Source organism: Neoarius graeffei, chromosome 10 (genome assembly GCF_027579695.1).
Source record: "Neoarius graeffei isolate fNeoGra1 chromosome 10, fNeoGra1.pri, whole genome shotgun sequence".
Lineage (NCBI taxonomy): Eukaryota > Metazoa > Chordata > Actinopteri > Siluriformes > Ariidae > Neoarius > Neoarius graeffei.
The window spans coordinates 61,004,085-61,026,673 of record NC_083578.1 but is presented as its reverse complement, the minus strand read 5'-3'; the positions used below and the strand labels follow the sequence as shown (position 1 = coordinate 61,026,673).

At 38.6% G+C, this 22,589-nt stretch overlaps 1 protein-coding gene across 2 annotated transcripts; it reads right to left on the bottom strand.

The window, feature by feature from the left end:
* Positions 1-4,372: 4,372 nt before the first annotated feature.
* Positions 4,373-20,299, bottom strand: LOC132893164 (uncharacterized). Of its 2 annotated transcripts, XM_060932012.1 has the most exons (8): positions 19,981-20,299; positions 7,955-8,619; positions 6,921-7,117; positions 6,756-6,825; positions 6,478-6,652; positions 6,273-6,327; positions 5,489-5,610; positions 4,373-5,395 (listed from the first exon to the last, which is right to left on the bottom strand). In XM_060932012.1, exons 3-8 carry the CDS (start codon positions 7,101-7,103, stop codon positions 5,392-5,394), a joined length of 609 nt encoding a protein of 202 aa, XP_060787995.1. In that variant the 5' UTR covers positions 7,104-7,117; positions 7,955-8,619; positions 19,981-20,299; the 3' UTR covers positions 4,373-5,391. The 2 variants fall into 2 exon arrangements, 1 of the variants encoding a protein (XP_060787995.1); XR_009655531.1 differs by lacking the exons at positions 7,955-8,619; positions 19,981-20,299 and having other exon boundaries at positions 5,489-6,327; positions 6,921-7,258.
* Between the last annotated feature and the right edge of the window lie 2,290 nt (positions 20,300-22,589).

Here is a 22,589-nt window from a genome sequence, read left to right as displayed (position 1 = left end):
GAGTGTGAATGGTTGTCTGTGTCTATGTGTCAGCCCTGTGATGACCTGGCGCCTTGTCCAGGGTGTACCCCGCCTTTCGCCCATAGTCAGCTGGGATAGGCTCCAGCTTGCCTGCGACCCTGTAGAAGGATAAAGCGGCTAGAGATGATATATTTTTGCACCATGGGCCAAGTGATGTCTGAGGAATTGAAGGCTATTTGCCCGAATAAGAACTTTTCAACTTGGGGAAACTAATACCAGGGTTTGTGTCTGAAGGCTCTGTGAAGAAGGAGAGACTGGAGTGAACATATTGAGGGACATTGGGCTGTTCAAGCTTTATTGCTTAAAGGATATGGGACATGGATTTTTTTCTGGGCATAATTATGTATAAAGGACATAAGAAATGCCATCTAAATCACTGCAGGGCATCAAAAATGTGAAAATCATCACATTATTCAAGTTTTTTTATACATCAGCGTAAAACAAAGATTCGTTAATGAGCTAGGTGGTCACGTGACCCGTGACGTAACAAAAACTTTCCAAGGAAAGCGCTTGGGAATCTAAGCCAGCGCTTGGGAATCTAATGTAAACAGGTTACCGAAATGGACACCATCGACAGTGATATTCCCGATGTTTCACAGAGATGTGAAGTTAGACCTTATCAATTCGAACCGATAGCTGGAAATTCACATGAACATGGATCTTGTCTTTACTCTGACGGGTCAGATGATTCTGAGAGTGAGAGTTCATTCAATCCCCATGAAACTGAAAGTGGTCAGCTCGATAACACTTCCTGGTAAGTTAAAAACAATTCTGCTCAAAGGCTAATGATGTGTTGAAAGAAGTATTATTTTTGTATCATACATTGAAAGTTCATCATAGATCTAGCTAAAGTCCGTTGCAAGCTAGTTTTTTTTTGCTGATATTTTTCGAGATTGATTGAGATACAATGCTTCCAGAGTCCAAGATGAAAACATTCAAAATGGCGAAACGAGTCAGAATTATGATAATCAATAATTGATACACCCAAAATTATAATACTAATCCTTACCTCGGCTTTCAGTCGCTTAGCGAATGCACCTCGTGGTGGCCGTAGCACTTCGGGTTTCACTCCGCCGTCTTGTTCCTGAATTGGGACGTTGGGAATGGCTCCATCTTTAAGTAGCCTCTTAAATTTGGCTTGGCAATTAATATCGCTCAGTACCTGAGTATTAATGTTGAAAGAATCCTCAGTGAAATGGTCCGAACACAGTTTGTGGGAAACAATAGGTGCAAAGTTTTTTCAACAGGTGTTCTGTAAAGTTATCCTACCTCTTGGATTTGTCCTACTAAGCCTACTGCGCATGCGCGAAGCCTACTGCGCATTAGTGATGGGAATTTCGGCTCTTTTTCGGGAGCCGGCTCTTTTGGCTCTTCTTACTATAAGGAGCCGGCTCTTTCGGCTCCCAAACGGCTCCTGAGATTTTATTTTTGATTTAATTGCTGCAATTAACTAGTTAATTAAACATAATGCAAAACTGTGTTATATTACCAATATAAAATACACAGAAGACATCAACTGTTTATCCTTTATGGCTTTATTTCACACTCGACCTTGAACAAAATGCCACAAAATAAATTATGAAGTATAAATCAGGCCTAAGAAACTATGAAGCAAAGTTGGAAATTATTTTAACAAACACAGAACAATGTGCAACAAAATATTTTATTAAATAAAATATTAAATAAAATATTAGACTCCTCTCCCCGGCGCTCCACAGCTTTAAGCATTACACCAATTTTCGTATTTTCGCAGCTGTGAATGACATCACCCCCCCAGCCATTGTAGGCGTACACCATGCTACTTTTTTTCCTTTGAATGGTAATAAACAACACAAAGATGCAATCGGACAGCAACTTTTTTTGTGAAAGTCTCTCTCTCTCTCTCTGAGGCACCTAAGGACAAAAAACTAATTCGGCTCCCCAACTCGGCTCCCACCGAAGAGCCGGCTCCTGTCGTTCACTTCAAAGAGCCGGCTCTTTGAACCAGATCGTTCGCGACCGACACATCACTACTGCGCATGCGCAGGTGAGCCCACACTTTCCTCAGCTTCGGGTCCTTGGGGAATGCGAAAAAACTTACTCCAGGGCATTTCCCATTGGAATTATTGCAACCATAAGCAGCACATTACACCATGATGTTCAATGTACGTTAAAGACTATAAAAACAATTTTCTTGTCATCCACTTCTCCATTCATCTACCCGCTTGTGCTGTGCCCGAAAGTTTTTGTGACGTATAATCACGTGACAGCGGCTCTTCCGGTTGTAGAAAATGCATATCGGAAGTCGAGCAGAAATGCCATATAATCATCACGAATATAACGATTTTGCTGAATTTAATAGATGATTTTGTATTTGTTGATGCAATTAATTCATATTTTTAATGGAAAGAAACTGATATAGCGTGCATTTATGTTTCATGTCCCATATCCTTTAATGAAGTGCTTGTTCTCCCTGAAAGTATCTTGTTGAAAACTTCTGTGCTGCTTGAAGGTGTGGGTGGAGAACATGGCAGTAGGCCCTTCCACAAGGTGTTTCTGGCCAATTTAGTCACCATCACAATAAGGATAGACTGGCAAGTGGCCTAGTGGTTAGCATGTCCACCTCTTGATTGTGAGTTCTACTCACAGTCTGGTCATACCAAAGACCATCATAAAAATGGTGCCTACTGTCACCTGGCAAGGCATGCTGCAATACAGATGCAAGTGGGGAGTCAAACTCTCGTGGTTACCAGAGGACTAGCCCCCCACTGTAACCCTAGCTATGTAATTCTTGATGAATGTTTTTATTGTTCTAATTATTTATGTATTTATATTTTTATGTCTCAATTGTGACTGTATTTATTGTTGGTGAGCCTGTTTTTTCTGCTGGCTGCAAAATGAATTGCCCTCAGGGGACATTAAAGATACCTTGACCTTGACCTAATAGGCGAGAGGCCGAGGGCTACGAAACAGAGATCGGTGCTGCCAAACATGCCATGTATGGTGTGGGAAGGACTTTGACAGTAAGGGTAATACCAATTTTGCCTAAGGGCATTAATGTCATGCTGGGAAATTACCTAGCAGAAAGCCAGATGTGTGTTACGCCAGTGGTGACTCCAGAAACAGAAGCACTTAAGCAAAAATAACTTGCAGTGTTTCCTGCATGTGTTCACATGCTCAGTGGCCATTTCTCCAGTGATGTTGGTTAACAGGATAACTGAGCACATTCCACTTTTTAACTGTTGTATAGCATACTTGCCAACTTTTCAAAATTCTCATGAGGGAGAAAAAAGTGAGTGAATGACATTTTCATTTGGACGAGGGTATGATGCGTGGTTGAAATGATAAAAACAGTGGATCCCAATTAATTGCAAACCATTTGAAATTTATACAATTAAAGATTTTTTTGAATTGTTGATATTGTCCTATCAATTACTATAGGTTATGGGATTCATGTATCGGGCATGAGAGAGCTCAGAGTGAAAAATCTGAAGTAATACTCGTCTTGAATTTTAATATAATAACAATGAAAGGGAAGTCTTAAATCAGATTTTTAGCTGAAAAAATCTCATGCCTGAATATTGTATACATACAGAGACCCACAGAAAATAACACAAGTGATGCTTTAGAAGAATGTTTATAATTTCTTAAAATAGTCACAGTGAATGAAAGTATTATTGGATTGTATCAAATGTGTTTTCCTTCTGTAAGCTCATGTAAAAAATAGAGAACTATAATATCATATATAAATTCAATTTTAATAAGATTTAACCAAAATAGTAACAACTCAATTAACTAAATACTGCACTGTCTTAGTACTACTAAAATGCATCTCTCTCACTAAACACTTTCCAACAGAATTTTTAAAAAGCACTAGAAATACTATCAAAATATTATCGGAATGCATCAAAGGAATTTGCTCATTTGCAAACTTTGAAAGTTTTCAAACAAAATTTAAAAATGGCACTATAAATACTACCATACTATCAAAATATACCCCACAAAGAAATTCACTCGAATGCAAAATTTTAGTACTACCAAAATACACTCACTAGTAATCTTTCACTCAAAACTCTATCAAAATCAATCACTTTCCAGATAATTCACTTGTAAACTTTCACTTAAAACTTTCAAACATAAATTCAAAATAGCACTAAGACTGGCAACACTGTTGCCAGTAAGTTTCTGTAAGTTAGATTTACAGTACTGTATTTCACTTTTACAGTAACTGTAAGTATTACTGTAATTATCTAATACAGTTGGTTACTGTAAAATTTGGTACCGTAATTAAAAAAAAAATATTCTGCTGAAATTCAATACAAACAAAAACAATTATTCAAAAAATATGAAATTCTTTATTTAAAACACTGGAACATGTGCAAAGCATGTGCAAACTTAAAACTAGAATACTAGAATAGACCTCAGTATTACACAACCATGAATGAGATGATTTGTGCCAAACTTAGCGGAGAGATGACCCATACTTTAACAGAACAAGACTGACTGTACTAACTTTAATTGCAATCAATCCAATAGTTGAGAAATTTAATGTAAAACCATAAATGTAAACCTCATGAATCTCATGAGTGCCAAATCAGTAGGACATAAATCCTCTGGGAATGAATGTCTGAATCATACATTAACCAAACATTGAAAAAGTGTTAACCAAGTCTGAAACAGAAATCTGAACAGATACAACTTTCAATGCAATAAAACACAATTAACAATAAAACAAAGTAACAGGCAGAGGCTGCAGGAAGCAGAGAGCTGTCTCTTGCTCTTTTTAACCCACCTAGCCCAAGTTCTTCCACTCAAACTCTGTCAGCTGGCGAAGGAAGGAGACCACTCTACTGTTAATGGCTTCTGCCTTCCTCTTCACCACTCAGGGCTCTCAAGTTTTGAATGCAGGCAAGAGTGACACACACACCCCAACGGTGTCACGGGAATGGGGGTCTTTCATTAATAATATTTTTATTAGTGGTGTTATTAATAACTGCTCAGACTTGGAGAAGAAAGGATAACACCCGGCACTGACAATTCAACCAAATACAAAGTCTTCATTCAATTTCCGTGTATTGAATTAGTGTATGTGTGTGTGAGAGAGCAGAGAGAGAGATTATGACTGGTGTTGTTTATTGTAAGTGTTTGCTGCCTTTTTGGAGTCCTTCATCATTTGTGTTGTTGGCTCCCACTTAAAACAGTTCGGCTCAAGTCCAGCCATTTTCAGGGTCATGATAGAGGCCAATGTCCCGTCCAGAGACAAGCTGTTTCGGGTTGAGGTTTTGTTCAGACTGACCATTGAAAATACCCTCTCGGCATCAGCATTTGAATGAGGAAGCACCAAAACCAAGGTTGTTATCTTTGATAACCTCCCAAATTGGTTCAAGCCAGTCACCTTTGAAAAAGGAACCAAGGGCCTCTATTACTTAAATGTTTTCCTTTTATCTTAATAATGAGCAAGTCATGTTGTGTGCAAAAATTTTCTTACTTTGTTCTTTTTTGAGGACATTCTTTCCCAAAACTCCTCATCGTCAAAGGATGTTGGGTCCTGTAATCTGTAATAGTTGGACTTTCCTCTTCCCTATATCTTCCCCTGGAGTCATGCAGTTTCTATATTATGAACAATAAAAACTTAATCTTTCACAAACGGGTCTTTCATAACTGCTGACAAATAAAAAAAAAAAAAAGTCTTCACTCTTACTGGTATTCACATGCTGCTTTAAACACACGTTAGTGTCGCTGTTATTATTACTGACCAGCGTCTGTTATTGCCTGTGAACAAGTGGAGCTGCTCGCTAGGGGATCATTTAAAAAGTTACAATACTTGGCTCACCTCTTGTAAAACCTTACCATGTCCATGCTAATTATCTGGGCAACATTCTCTCACAGCAGGCAAGTTGTCATTTCTTGTGTCAAACAAGCTGTGAATTTGTTGTAACATTAAAACAGGATATGACTTCCTCTGGTCTCTGCGCTGCTCGGAGCTCATCCTCATGGTGTCCACTGAACAAAACTTTCAGAAGATGGTTTTCCCAGATTCACGTGAACAATTCCTGGGATAACAATGCTTTTTTCATTGGTTGTTGCGTTATCGACCCAGATACAATAGTGCTTCTGATTGACTATTGTGTAGCCCCGCCCCTTTCCTTTTTTTTTGATTGGCTGGTAAGTGGCAGGCTCGACTCATGGGAGACATGCTTGTTTCCTGCCGTTTCCATAGCGATAGCAGCGCACCAGAGTGGTGACACCACTGCTCCTGTCTTGCGACTCACCCCTGTTTTTGAGGTGCATTTTGTCCCTTCTTCTGGATTGATCCTCATGAAGAATCTTTAGGCAAGAGAAGATTCATGGGAAAAAAAACATGAAAGGTATACATTAATGTACATCTACATGGCTTGTTACAGCTCAGAGAAGGTGAAAAAAAACAACAACTTTGAATCAAAAGCACCGTGGCAAAGAAGGGAAAAAGGCATTTACCGTTGTATGAGTTCCAATGTTGCACAAGCAGGCTCCTGATATTCTATGTTAAAGACATAGAAACATCCAAAAAAGACAGACAAGGCATCTGCAAAGCCCAGGTGCTCCTCTAAAACATAGGCCACCCTTCCGTCAATGCTCACCATCCACTTTGTCACAGAGAGAAATGTGTTCCCTTAAAAACAAACAAACAAAAAAAACATTCCACATCTTGAAAGGGCATACCTTAAAAGGGATACACTAACCTTCCTCAAAATCATAGAGAAATCTTCTCTTACCAAGCATTATCAGTCTCGGTGTGGATGGCAGTGTCATGTCTGTCTCAATCAATAGCTTTGTTGCAGTTGTCTTTAAAACACAGAAAAAGCCTGGGATTACAACATGTTTAAAATACATCTTAAAAACAACAATACAGTGCAGTCCATAAGAGTGAATCCACTTACCGGTAGCTCACTAATTATCTCACGATAATCTTGGGCTTGGATGTCTTCAACTTGGATGTGAGTATCTTGTGGTGGCTGTGCTTCAAATGACTGCCTATGTTTTCTTGATATGTGTGTGGCAAATGATGTCCTCACTAAAATATTTTGAACATCCTTCAAAAGGACAATTGACCTTTCTGCCATTCCGTATGTGTAATCTTAAGTGAACACACAGCAAGGAAAAATTATCAGCCACATGTCCTGAAATTGCCAGGACACACATCGATACCACACGAAAATCTGTAGTTAGCCACGTTTCTATGACTTTTTGCATGGGTGCATTAAGTTTTAAAATTGGCAGTGCCATGACTACAAAACTTACAGATATACATGTTGTCAACACATTGAAATAATGCAATGCTACTGTGAAGGGCAAAGAAAGTTCTCAATTTTCTGTAAGAATTTTACTCCTCTATTTTGTTTTTGTTTTTTTCATTTTATTTTTGACTGTTTTTATGGGATATGATTGTATGCACGTCTGTTGGACCCCAGGAAAAATGGCTGAGCTAATTAATGTGAACTGACTTTTCACGGCAACAATGACATTACCGCCAAAAATATTTCATTTAAATGCACGGTTGAAATTAATTAATGTCTGCCAATATTAACAATAACTTTAACCGACAGTATTAATCAGCAGAAGTAACGTTACGTTTCTGTAACAGTTTACGTTAGCTAACGTTGTTAGCATTAGCTTCAACGTTAGTGAAAACTGAGGCTATTATTTCTTAGCCTGGGCCCGCCCATCCTAAGCGTGACGCAACACGAAGGCCTGTTGCGAGCTTAGTCTGGCCAGGCAAGGGGGAGCATGCGAAAATGGCGGCGTGAGTAGTCGAACTTTGTCGAGCTCTCAGCACCACTTTTATTTTTACTGTTTATATGGTCACTTATATGAGTAGATACTTCTACAAAAGTAAAGCTATAAGTTGGAACCTTTGAACCTTGGAAATGAATACTGCACAAAAAAGATCAAGTGAACAAAGTGAGGAAGAAACCTTATGCAGCATGAATGGAATCTTCAACGACCACAGCTACGATGGCCAGGATTTACGTGTGGACGACCGGCATGAATTTCCTGAGTTGCCTGCCACACCAAGTAAGCCTCCTCTTGCAAAAAAGCCAGCTCGTGAACAGGTCAGGAAAGATAATGTAAGCTTGGACAAAGTGATTTCTGATGACTCGGTCCGTGCCCTGGCAAAGCTGATCAACTCAAGAAGTGATGCACTTGAAAAAATGCTGGAGGCGGTGCACATGGACATGCAAACTCTGAACGAAAAAGTGAACAGCATCGAAAAGCGTGTAGAAGACTATGAAGTGGCGGGAAAGGACTGCAGGAACCGGGTGTCAAATCTGGAGCGGTATGGGCGACGTTGGAACCTGATACTGTACGGTGTGCCGGAGCCTGAGAAGGAAAATGTTAAGGAAAACATAATGGATGAGGTAACCAACATTTGTCAAGAAACGCTTCCTTCAGAGAAAGAAAAACTAGCAGATGCTATAGATGTTGCTCACAGACTGGGGAAAAACAAGCGCACTGATTCGAAGCCGCGTGGCATCATCCTCCGGTTCATCTCCCGTCGGCTAAGGGATGCAGTGTGGAAGGCAGCCAAGAAAAACTCCTTCCTCCAGGACAACGGTCTCCGCTTCGCCGAGGATTTAACTAAAGAGGACAGAGACAATCGTAAGAAATTGTGGCCAAAAATCAAAGCTGCACGGGATAATGGGAAAAATGCCTACTTTGTAGGTGGTAAGGGTTTCATTGAAGCGTCTGAAATTCATAGTTAAACTTAGTGTTAACTAATCTACACTCACTACTCGCATTATGGTTGATTTCTTTTTTGTATTTTACACATATCTCTGCATTGTTTTTCAATTCACATGGAGTCATCCTCAAGAGGTCTTCTGTTGAGCTTCGGATGAATGAGCCATTGGTTCACGTTAGGCTCACTACTTTTTTATCTCTCATCCGTATTTCACCAACTTCTCAAGTATATCAAAGGATTATAACTTCTCACAAAATGTTCAAATTTTAGTTTAAACGTGAGGGGTCCAATAAGTTATAAATAGATTCAGCAATTCGGTGCTGAGCTCGATATTAAGATTCCAATCCACTAACAAAAACAAAACGCTTTAGCTTGTTCTGTTTAGAGTTGTTAATCTGTCTCTGTCTTTCGTATCACTCAATGCCAGGGGGTTACGTAACAATGTCAAGCGCAAAGCTTTATTTCTTTTTGCTAAGCAGTTTAAATCAGATATTTTCTTTTTCCAAGAGGCTCACTCTACTTTAAATGATGACAACTTCTGGAGATCACAATGGGGTAACTCAGTATGGCTCTCTCATGGCACAGAACGGTCAGCTGGGGTAGCCACTTTGAAAAACCGTTTTAGCGGGGAAATTTTGAGAACAGAATGCGATCCTGTGGGTCATTTTATTTGTCATGCCATTAAGTGCAACGACAAAATAATATTAATTGCCAACATATATGGGTATAACAACAGAACAGAAAATGTAAACCTACTATTATCTATAGAAAACATACTAGTAAGCTGGCTTAACTCTTTCCCTAATGCCATATTGTTGTTAGGGGGAGACTTTAATATGGTGTTGAATAGCGAGCTGGATAAGTGGCCTTCTGGGCACCGTAACAGATCTAACACATTTCTCCAATGTTTTATGGATAAATTTAATTTGGTAGATATTTGGAGAGAAAAACACCCATCTGATAAGATATACACGTGGAGTAACAAAACAGGTTCTTGTAAGTCTAGAATAGATTTCTGGTTAATTTCTAAGAACTTAAATAAGGAAGTGGTAGAGGTTGAAGTATGCCCTACCCCTCTTACAGACCATAAAGCAATACACATTAAATTAAATCTCTGCCCTTCTAAACTAACCACACACTCTATATACTGGAAGCTTAATAACTCCTTACTGAAAGATGATGAAGTCAAAAAAGAGGCTGATAGACTTATTTCTCTCTACTGGTTCAAAGCAAATGAAGAAAACTGTTTTGGTAGGAACTGGGAACTTTTAAAATTTGAATTGGGTCAATTTTTCAGAAAAACTGGCAGTATTAAAGCAAAGTTGAAAAGGGAAGAGGAAGTGAAGTTGGTGTCTAGAATCTCATCACTCTCTTATCAGTTACCTAACACTGTCACATGATGAAAAACTGGAATTAGCTAATTTACAGGTCAAGTTAGATGATCTATACACTCTCAAAGCAAAGGGTGCGTTTATCAGGTCTAGAGCAAAATGGCTCGAAGAAGGTGAACAGAACTCTCATTACTTCTTTAATCTAGAAAAACATCACTCCAACAATAATGACATTAATCGGTTAAACATAAACGGGATGGTCACAGAGGACCTGAAGAAGATTTCTCACTTTTGTTGCAACTTTTATAATGACTTATATACATCCAGATTCTCACAGTCTTCCTCTGACAATTTCATGAACACTCTGACAGTGAAAACTATTGATAAGTGTGATATGGAGACATGTGACAAGCTAATTTCAGTGGAAGAAATAAAAAACGCAGTGGATGGTCTTAAAAAGAACAAAGCTCCAGGTATTGATGGCCTAACAGCAGAATTTTACAAGTTATTTAATGAAAAACTTGCCCCCTTTCTTGTTAAAGTTTTTTCTGAAAGCATGATGAATGAGCAACTTCCACCTACACTGACTCAGGGTCTTACTACTTTAATCCCCAAACCCCACAAGGACAAGTTATTTATAGATAACTGGCGTCCGATATGTTTGCTTAATAACGACTATAAAATATTTGCGCTCTTATTAGCAAGAAGACTAAAATCAGTCCTCAATTCTGTGATTGCAGAAACACAGTCTGGCTTTATGCTTAAAAGACATATCACTAATAACATCAGGCTTGTCCTGGATCTTCTAGACTACTCAGAACTGATTGAGAGTAATGGTTTTATTTTATTTTTAGATTTCTATAAAGCGTTTGATACCATAGAGCATGCATTTATTCTACAGTCGCTTAAGAAATTCGGATTTGGGGCTTACTTCTATACAGCAATCAAAACTCTGTATAAGGACGGTAGCAGTTGTATTAAACTAAAAGGTGGTACATCCCCGAGGTTTAGTCTGTCTAGAGGGATCAGGCAGGGTTGTCCTGCCTCCCCCTACCTCTTCCTCCTGGTAGCTCAGCTTTTAACGGACCATATAAAAGCTAGTACAGTAGACGGTATCTCTATAGTGGGCAAAGAAATAACCATAACCCAACTGGCAGATGACACCACTCTTTTTTTAAAAGATGAGAAACAAATACCAGTTGCAATAGAAGCCGTCACAGAATTCTCTAAGGCCTCAGGCTTGTGTCTGAATATAAACAAATGTGAACTTATGGCTATCAAGGAGTGTGCCGTCTCCTCACTCTACAATATCCCAGTAAAAAACGAAATTGTATATCTAGGTATTATAATCAGTAAAGATGAAAACAGAAGAGTAACTTCAAACTTTAACCCTATTATTGATAAAACACGTAGAAAACTTAATCAAAGGCTCTTGAGAGACTTATCACTAAGAGGCAGAATTCTAATCACCAAAGCGGAGGGCATTTCTAGACTGACATATGCAGCGCTCGCTTTGCACCTGGATGACAAACTGCTCAGAGAAATTGATAGGCTTCTCATCAACTTCATATGGAAAAATAGAATACATCATTTAAAGAAAACAACTCTTATGAACACATACGAAAAGGGAGGAATGAACTTTATAGACTTCACAACTTTAAATAACACCTTCAAGTTGAACTGGGTAAGATATCTGTTTTGCAATCCTTCATCTGTTTGGAATATTATTCCGCTCCATGTTATCTCAAAATTGGGTGGCTTAAATTTCTTTCTCACGTGTAACTTTGACGTACATAAAATTCCTATAAAAATGTCGTCTTTCCACCGACAGGCCTTCCTCACTTGGTGTCTCATTTACAAACATAACTTCTCTCCTCATAAATATTACATATGGAACAATAAGGATATTTTGTACAGACGTAAATCTATGTTTTTGGAACAATGGTTTATCAACAATATTTTTCTGGTTGACCAATTATTTAACAGGGATGGCTTGCTCTTTTCCTATGAAGAATTTTTGGCAGAATACAAAATCCCAGTAACACCTGGGGATTATGCAAAGGTCTTTGGTGCGATCTCATCTCCCATATGTATGTTATACAGGGGTCAAGCAAGAATACACCACACACTCACTCCAACATTCTCACCAACTTCTACCCCCATAGGAGAAAGCTTGCTCTCAATATCATGCAGTAATAAGCTTGTGAGAACACTGCTCCAAAAAGAGACATCTGGTACACCACACTCAGTAGTTTACTGGAATCAACTTGTGAAGGATATAAAGTGGAGGAAGGTCTGGCTTCTGCCAAACCGTTTTCTTATCTCCAATAAAGTAAAAGAAGTCACTTTTAAGTTATTACATAGAATATATCCAGCTAAATCCTACATTAAATCCAAATTCAAACTTGACATTGAAGAGAATTGTACGTTTTGTCAGTCATACCCTGAGTCTGTTATTCACTTGTTTTGGTATTGCCCTTTTGTGTATGATTTTTGGTACGATCTTTGTGGTTTTATTTCAAAGGTAACAGGGGAGAAATTTGTACTATACTGGAAGGATGTTCTTTTTGGTCTCCCAGATTGTGAAACACGCAGTAGCATACACACACACATCATTAACCTTATCATGTTAATGGCTAAATATCACATACACAGAGGTAAATTCCTGGGCAGCAAGCCATCATTCTGTGCCTTTCAGAATGAAATGAGCCAATATGTGTATTCTATACTGTGCTCCCCCAATTTGAAAGCTAATAGGACCATCAATGCTTGCGCTGAACTCTGTATATATTTTTAACTTGCCTGTAAATCTGTAACCCCCTGATAGCAATAGCAATTACAATTTTATTAATGTGCTTATTTGTAATTACTAGTAATGACATTGTTCTTTTTTGTTACTGTGTAATGTACTGCCAACTGATTTTTCTTTAATAAAAAAAAAAAAAAGTCTGGCCAGGCAAGCTATCTACAGCTCTTCCAAGCTCCCGAAAAATCGGGAACCAATCAACTTTGAGCATCTCCAACGGCCCTGGGTAGAGGCGTGTTCAAGGCACTGACGTAGTAGAACTGCGACCGGAAGCCATAGATTGTTTACAGAATCTATGCCGGAAGCGCTTCATTCACGCTTCCGCATCTATTACGCATAGATGCTGTATTGAAAGCATTCAACGGGAAGTTCTCATTGAAAACGAATGAAGCTGTTAATGAGCTCTGAGAGCAGGTGGCGGTATTCTGATAAAGCTAAGTGTTTCTATATAATTTCCAATATATTTACATATCTTTAATACTTATCTATATTTTATACCTGTTAATGTTGAGAAATGGGGAAGGATAGTGAGGGAGGTGGTAGGAAAAGGTCTAATTCTGGGGAATATGAACAACCCAATAGTAGTCAAAAAAGGACAAAAGGTGATCTTGAGATAGTAGTGTGGAGGTGTGACTCAATAAATCTTGCTAAAACAAACCCAATTATTGTTGCACAAGAAATACAGAAATTTGTAGAAAGTGTTGAGAAAGTGGTCCCTTTGTTTGATGGGGGAATTCAAATTCATTGTGCTAAAGATCAAGCAAAACAATTGGCAAGAGCCAAAAAATTTCAAGGTGTAGAATTGAGAACCAAGCGAGTAGGAAAAGATGTGTCCACAAAAGGAATCATTCATGGGGTAGGTACTGATTTATCCGACCAGTCTATTCTAGCCAATGTTAAAACACAAAATGAGATAAAGATTTCAGATGTTAAGCGTCTAGGGGGAGTCAAAAAGACTGAGTCTGTAGTATTGACCTTTGTGGGGGAAATCATGCCCGAAAGGGTATACATAGGTTTCAATTGTTACACAGTAAAGTTATTCATTCCCAGGCCAATCAGATGCTATAAGTGTCAACGTTTTGGACATATTGCAACATCTTGTAATGGGAATAAGAGGTGCCCTTCATGTGGGGAAAATCATGATTATGAGGAGTGTTCTAAGCATGAGGATCCAGTGTGCTGTAACTGTGGTGGTAAGCACTCGGCAGCATTTACACAATGCCCAAAGTTTACTGAGGCAAGGGAAATCATGGTTGTAAAGGTGCAAAACAAGCTTAGTTATTCTGAGGCAGTCAAGGAGGTAAGGTCTAAAATAGACATTAGTGAAGCTCCTTCTCAAAGTACTAGTACGGATAGCGAAAAGGGAAATACAGATAAAGTTTATGTGGATATCCAAAGTCTGGCAGAACTCATGATTAGGCTATGGTTCTATGCAACCTCTGACAGGTTTAAAGGGCAAACAATGTCAAACATTGTGTATATACTAACCAGAGAGATCGGGACTATAGTGGGAAAAGAGCTGAATGCAGAGCAAATTTTTAAAAAGCTTCCTACTAACATGAAGGCCAAGGATACAACAGTTCATGAATAGGTCACTATGGTTAGGATTGTGTATTGTACAGTGGAATGCTAATAGTATTATTGCTCATGGTTTAGAATTTAAAAATTACATATCTCAGTTAGAAAGCCAACCAGATGTTATTTGTGTGCAGGAAACCTATTTAAAACCAGATCTTAAGTATAGTCTTAGTGGTTATGAAGTTATTAGAAAGGAGGGTTTGAATGGAAGAGGTGGTGTTGCAGTTTTTGTCAAAAAAGGTATAAAATACAAAGATGTTAATATATTACAAAATTTAGAAGGAATCTCTCTAAAAGTTACAACCAATATAGGTGATTTAGAAATCTTTAACTTGTATTTATCTCCTAGTGTAATAGTAAGTGAAAATGAGTTAAGTGACATTTTATCTAAAAATAATATTTTTGTATGTGGAGATTTCAATGCCAAAAGTGAGTTGTGGGGCAATAGTAAAACTGACAGCAGAGGAAAGATGATTGAAAATATATTAGAGACTAATGATGTGGTTATATTAAATACTGGTCTAAAAACACACATGTATTCTGGTGGTGAAAGTGCAATAGATCTCTCATTTACATCTCCAAGGTATGCAGCCCTTTCTAGTTGGGATGTGGTTGATAATACATTTGGGAGTGATCATGCTGTTATTATAACTAAAATTCAATCTATAGCCGCATATGAAGAAGAGAATTTAGGAAGATGGTCTTTTAAAAAAGCAGATTGGGAAAATTTCTCTAGGGAATGTGATACTGTATTAGATAATGTTAACTTTGAGGTTGATTTAGAGGAGGTCAATAGTTACATATCTGATGGTATATTTAATATAGCTTCAAAATATATTCCCAGGTCTAAAGGTGGTAAAACTGTTAAAAAGAGTGGTTTATTTTGGAATGAGGAATGTGAAATAGCAGTTAAAAATAGGGAAAGGTGTCGAAATAAAGTTAGAAGAACTAGGGACCCAAAAGATTGGATTGAGTATAAAAAATACAGGGCAATAGCTGTTAAAGTTATAAAATCTACTAAAAGGAGAAAATGGCGTGATTATTGTTCTACACTAAATAGAAACTCAAACCTAAGTTCTGTCTGGAGAGTAGTTAAAAAGATGAATAATGCATACTCTGGTGAAAAAATAACAACTATTAAAAGTGGTGATATTGTAGCTACTGAAAATATAGATAAGGCAAACCTGTTAGGTAAATCCTTTGCAAAAGTGAGTAGTGATGCCAACTATTCTGAAAAGTTTAGTAAGCATAAGGAGTCATTTGAAAATAACAATAACAATTTGTTTAATAAAAGGGCTAGTAATGATTCTATTTTAAATGCAACCTTTAAAATGAGTGAATTTAAGAAAGCTTTAAAAAAATGTAAAAACACATCTCCAGGAAAAGATCAGATTTGTTATGAAATGTTCAAGCATATGTCTGAAACAAGTTGTAAAGTAATATTAAAGTTTTATAACTTGGTATGGAGTACTGGGTATGTGCCTAGTTCTTGGAGGCATGCTTTAATAATTCCCTTACTTAAACCAGGTAAAGCTAAAAGTGATACTCTTTCGTATAGACCAATAGCTTTAACATCTAATATTTGTAAATTAATGGAGAGAATGATCACTAATAGATTAAATTGGTTTATGGAAAAACATGATCTGTTCAATGTTAATCAATCTGGTTTTAGAAAACGTAGGTCTACAATCGATCAGCTTATAAAGTTAAGTGATGATATTGTAAAAAGTATTGCTAATAAATCTGTGGTTTTAGGTGTCTTTCTGGACATTGAGAAAGCATATGACATGATTTGGAAGAAAGGTTTACTATACAAACTAGATAAACTAGGTATAGATGGTAATATGTTTAACTGGATAAATGGTTTTCTACATAATAGAGTCTTACAAGTAAAGGTTGGGGAGGCAATATCAGATGAGTTTAATGTACAAAATGGTGTTCCTCAAGGAAGTGTAATTAGTCCTATTCTCTTTCTGATTGCTATCAATGATTTAAATTTAAGTGGTATGCAAGTGTCCATATTTGCTGATGATACTGCAATATGGAAAGCAGGAAGAAACATTAAATATATAAAAAGACAGGTTCAGAGAGCTATCAATGATCTAGAAACATGGTGTGATCAATGGGGCTTTAAGGTTTCGAAGGCCAAAACAAAAGTGATTTTATTTCATAGGAAAAAGTGTAAAGAGCCTATAGATATTTATTTTCAAGGTACTAAGCTAGAGCAAGAAAAACAAGTTAAATTTTTAGGGTTAATTTTTGATCAAAAACTTACTTGGAAAGATCACATTGACTATGTAGTTAAGAAATGTAAAAAGAGGATAAATCTGCTAAAGGTGATCTCTGGTTCAAAGTGGGGTGCAAGTAAAGAAGTATTGTCATCTGTATATAAAGGTCTAATTAGGTCTGTTATTGATTATGGGAGTGAAGTTTATGACACTACAGTTAAAACTCATAAAAATAAGTTGGACAAAATTCAGGCTCAATGTTTAAGAATATGCTGTGGAGCATTAATGACAACACCTATTAATGCACTACAGGTTGAGTGTGGTGATATGCCTTTAGATCTACGAAGGTTGTGGTTGCAATGTAAACTAGCGGTTAAATATAAATTTAATTCTAATCATCCTACTAGTGCATGCTTTAACGAAGCTTATGATGGTAAATACCAGGATTCTTTCAACAGTATATTTAATAAAGTAAATGAGTACACTAAAGATCTCAATATTGAGGGTCAGGAAATAATAGTTGATAATATTCCTTATTGGGAATGTGGAGACATAAAAGTTTGTTTAGATTTAGCTAATAATATCTCTAAAAAGGATATTCCAGTTATAAATTTAGCACATAGTAAGGAGTATTTGCAAAAGTGGAATAATCATTTAAAGGTATACACCGATGGTTCTAAAAGTGAGAATAAAACAGGTTGTGCATTCTATGTTCCAGAAATGGGCTTTAAAAAATGCATGAGATTAACTGATAATACAAGTGTGTGTGAATCTGAGTTGGTGGCTATTCTGTTAGCCATTTCTTGGTTAGCAGAGAATCCTCCTTTTCAGTTTGTAATTTTATCAGATTCCTTATCTGCTCTACAAGCTATTGAAGGAGATAAATTAAGTAAGTTGGTTTGTGAGATTAGGTATCAAATATTTATGCTGCAAAATAAAGGTATCAATGTGGAATTTGCTTGGATTCCTGGTCATGTGGGTCTAAGAGGAAATGAGGTTGCTGATCAGTTGGCAAAAGAAGCTCTTTCTCATGAAAATGTTGAATTGACAATTTCCCCAGAAATGACAGATATTTTAAAGGACATGAAGGGGGTTATCATGAGGTTATGGCAGGATCGCTGGAATAAAGATGTTAAGGGAAGATTTTATTTCAAGTCTGAAAATAAAGTGTCTCTTAAGGTGAAGTATACAGACTCCAACCGAAGGAAGGAGGTGTGTATGACTCGAATCAGGTTTGGTCATTGCTGGTTAAATTCTACAAGATGCTTAATAGGCAAGCACCCTGATGGAAATTGTGATTTCTGTCAATTCCCAGAAAATGTCCAGCACTACCTGCTAGAGTGTATTGAATTCCAGCACTTGCAGGAGGAACTTGTTAATATGCTTATGTCAAAATCTTTAAAAGTCGACAGTACTTCTCTATTAGGAAATAAAAGTCATTATGACAAAATATGGAAATATGTGCTAGGAACTAAAAAATTTATTTAGATTTAGGTGCACAATTTCGCCTTACTTTATTAACAGGCCCACTTTGTCTTGGTTTCACTCTGAATCGGCCCAGAGTAAAAGGTGATTGGGACTTTTCAATTTTCCATTTCAGGATAAGCACTTTTAGAGTAGGGTGTTAAAGTTGTATTATAGGGAAATCATTAATGAAGGTCCATATTATGTTGGGTTTGGTTTCAATACACTTGTGGTGTAAATAACTGATACAGATAGTACCTATAAGTACTATATATTGCAAATGTATATAGAAACACTTAGTGAGGTCTTGACCTCAGTAATTTTGCTACAGGTCGCCATAGCATCACTTGATGGGAGCGACCCTAAATCCCACAACAACAACAACATCTCATTGAAAACGGAGCAAAGAGCAGCCCTGGAGGTATTTATTGAAAGGAAGGACGTTTTCGCCTTGCTCCCGACCGGCTTCGGTAAAGGCCCGGTCACACAGCGCTTTACGGCTTTATCACGGCCAAAACCCGTCAAAAAGTGCTCTCCCGTGAAGCAGACGATATTGTTCGTGTTGATGTCGAAGTTAAGACGTGTTACAGTCGATATACAGACGTGACAGGACGCAGGGGAAAATCGGAACGGCGTCGGACGCGGCAAAAAGTTTTGGACTGCTCAAAACTTTAGACCGCGGACAACCACGGCCGGCACACGTGGTAAAGACGTGCAACACAGGTGAAAAACACGTGATAATCAGTGTCCCGGCCGTTATTAAAACTTGGGGAGACGTGGTAAGACGCGAAAGTTTGGCGGTCTATCACGGGCAGAGCACGGTCATCGGACGGGTGTTACGCGTTGGTATCACGGGATATAGCGTGTGTTTAGCGGCTTATCACTGAGAAATGGATTTTTCCGCGTACATAGCACTGTCTAAGCCCGTTAAACGACGTCTCAAACAAGTTCTAAATTCGATTGATCACTGTCTAATCACTTCTGCATCACTTCTGATTTGCGGTATGTAAATACCGTAATTTTCTGAGACCTCGGCACTTGCAGTCTAAATGTCAAGGGGTGAACATGAACCCTCAACGCTGTGATGTCCTCATCTTAATGCTCCAGCACCAACAGAACCAACTGATACAGGCTCAACATATCCTACCGCTTTTATATGCGCAGCAAGCCGCTCTTCCAACGACGCTGAGCCGCGGTTACCCGTGATTTGGCAGTGCTATGGCAGTGAAACAGCCGCCGACGGCCATACCCCGTACAAAGCACGGCAAAGCCAAAATTGACCAAAAATTACCACTTACGACCACGTCCACCTGATTTTTGTATCTTTTTGTACGTGATATAGACGCGGAGTGCTGTGTGACCGGGCCTTAGTTTAATCTAATAGTTAGCCCCGTCGCGTCGCATACGTCAGAGGAAAGAGTGATGTGATTGGTTTAAGCTTCGTCACAGCCTTTTCTGGCTTCGACCAGTAGCAAACTGAGGCATTTCAGGGAGGCAGGTCAACCACGGGCTCTGGGAAACGGTTGGGCTTAATATCTTGGCCAGACCTGTAAAGATAGTTAAGTAGCCCCTTTCTTGTTCATACTTTTTACTTTATTGCTGTGTTTTTTACTTCTTTGATGTTTTTGGATCTGTATATATATGGTACTCTATTTGTTTGTATTTTGAATGTTTTTGGAAATTAAAAAAAAAAAAATCTTGGTCAGACCAATAGCTCGTAGAGCTTTGTCGCGTTAGCCAGACTAATTATTTCTCAGCTAATGCAAATAAATACTGACCATGGCCAACTCCAGAGAATTAAATGTCACATAATAACGCATAATAACCCCCTTCTATGCTTCTCCTTCTTACCTTGCTTGCTTTCTTGGTGGTCTGATGATAAAACCACTTCTCCAAAAGTCCGCGGTGTCGGTGACTTTGAAAACCGGTGTTGTAACCAAATCGTCAACCGAAGTTAATCCGCCAAAATGAGGAAGAGATAAAAACGACGAGTAAGGTTAAACAAACGGTGTCCGTCACGGAACCCCCTCCCCCTTGATAAAACCTGTTGCTTCCACAAACTCCTTCAGTCCAAGTCCAATGCCGCTTTTCCACTACAAACGCGGCTGAGCCGTGCCGTGCTGAGTGGGGCTGTTGGAGTTGCATTTCGACTACAACCGTGCTGGCTGGAAGTGGGTGGACACATTGGGTGGAGTTAGCGAAAGTGGGTGGACGTCACGTGATGTCGTTAAGCAGCGCAAACAGTGACATCAGTGATCTTTTAAGCGGTAGTCTCACGACCCGGATAGTAAACAATAAACATGGAGGACATGGAGTCGTTAGTGTTGCTGGTCTTGGTGCTGTGGCTTGTTGTCACCGACAACGCCAACAGATACTGGCAAGAGCGTATAGATGAGGCGAGGCGCATAAGGCTTCAGAAATTCTCGTAATTCTCCTTCTTCCGGGTTTGCGGTGTTTACAGATCCCAGCGTGCTCGCGGGGCGTGTGTGGGCATGTGAGGACACTCCTCCCCACCAATCAGTGCACAGGGGAGTGTCTCCTCACGCCCCCAGCCTCACTCGGCACGGTTTGGCTCGCTTCAGCCCCACTCCAAAACGGTGCGAGTTTTAGGGGCTAAGCAGGGCTGAAGCGAGCTGAGTCGTGCTCATCTCATTATCTCTAGCCGCTTTATCCTTCTACAGGGTCGCAGGCAAGCTGGAGCCTATCCCAGCTGACTACGGGCGAAAGGCGGGGTACACCCTGGACAAGTCGCCAGGTCATCACAGGGCTGACACATAGACACAGACAACCATTCACACTCACATTCACACCTACGGTCAATTTAGAGTCACCAGTTAACCTAACCTGCATGTCTTTGGACTGTGGGGGAAACCGGAGCACCCGGAGGAAACCCACGCGGACACGGGGAGAACATGCAAACTCCACACAGAAAGGCCCTCGCCGGCCCCGGGGCTCTAACCCAGGACCTTCTTGCTGTGAGGCAACAGCGCTAACCACTACACCACCGTGCCGCCCTGAGTCGTGCTGTTTTTTGGTAGTCGAAACGCGAGCCGTGTCGGGCTGAAGTGAGCTGAAAAAGGGTAGTGGAAAAGGGCCATATTATGTCTGACAGCGAATAAAACTGAGAGAAAAATGACTGGATCTGGTAAAAAAAAAAGCGCCAAAAGCAGCCGTTAAAAAAATCATACATCATTTAAAAAAAATACAGTACAGTACTGTATTTTGTGGATGTTCTCACTAAAACTTCCCATGATGCAGTGCAAATTATAGTAACTTACTCCAAAGGGAATTTACAGTATTATACTGGCTGATATGTGGTAAATAACTTTATATTACAGATCTGTCTAACAGTGTATTCAAATACACTCATCAAACAAATTCTCTGTCATGCAAAATTTCACTAAACACTTTAGAAGTTGTATAGTTTGTTTCTGAAATGGTATGGAAGACTAGTTTAATTTCACACTCAAATGTCCATTATATTCTGATTTAAGGTATCTTTACATTAAAATGTGTAACTGGCTGGTTGAACATTTGCTTATCCATGGAAATTAATTCTCCCATGCAACCTGGTATTTGCATTCATATTTTTGCCGTTTGGTATTGGGTTTAGTGGCCAGGATGAATGACTGCTTGTAAAAAATGTCGGACAGCCTGGGTGAATCATAGATTTACTAGATGCCCCGTCCCCGTTGCCCGTCAACGAAGTCGAACGTCCGCACATGGTGGCCATCTTACCTCAGACAGCTGGCTTACCCATTACATTGTGTTGGTAGCGATATGTACTTTTCAGATGACCGTAACTTCCTCAAATTTCAATCGATATTCAAACGGTTTGGTTTGTTATATAAAAAAAACAAACGGAAGTATGTATTTATGATATTAATGATGAATAATCATTTTATGTTTTAAAAAAAATACATGCTGAAATTCCTATGCTGTGAGAAGCCTAACACTGCATACTTATGGATAACTGCGGCCTTAGGACAAATAACCATACAATTTATTTCCAATTTTTAGTGAAAATATTTTTACATGTGATAGGGCCGTAGGGGAAACTAAAGTTAAATAAACAGCTTACTCACTTCTGAAACTTCAGAAATACTTCATCCACCTCAAAAACCTAATGCACTCACATCATAGCATAATAACAAATGTAAACTCACATCATAGCATAATAACAAATGCACTGCCCGAGTAAGTAATAGTATAAAACAGTGACAGCGACTTACGGTAGTTTGTGACAAAAAAAGCATTTAATTAAATCACATGTGGTTATACTTCCAAGGATAAAAAGATATCTTTCCATTTACAAAAAGAACATTCAAAGCTGATTATCATGTCAAAGTCAATATATGTTAGCACAGAAGATTGAAATTTCATTTGACTAGGCTCCAATGTGCAGTTAAAATAAAACTAAACATACTGATAAACATCTACAAATAAAACACACACACATC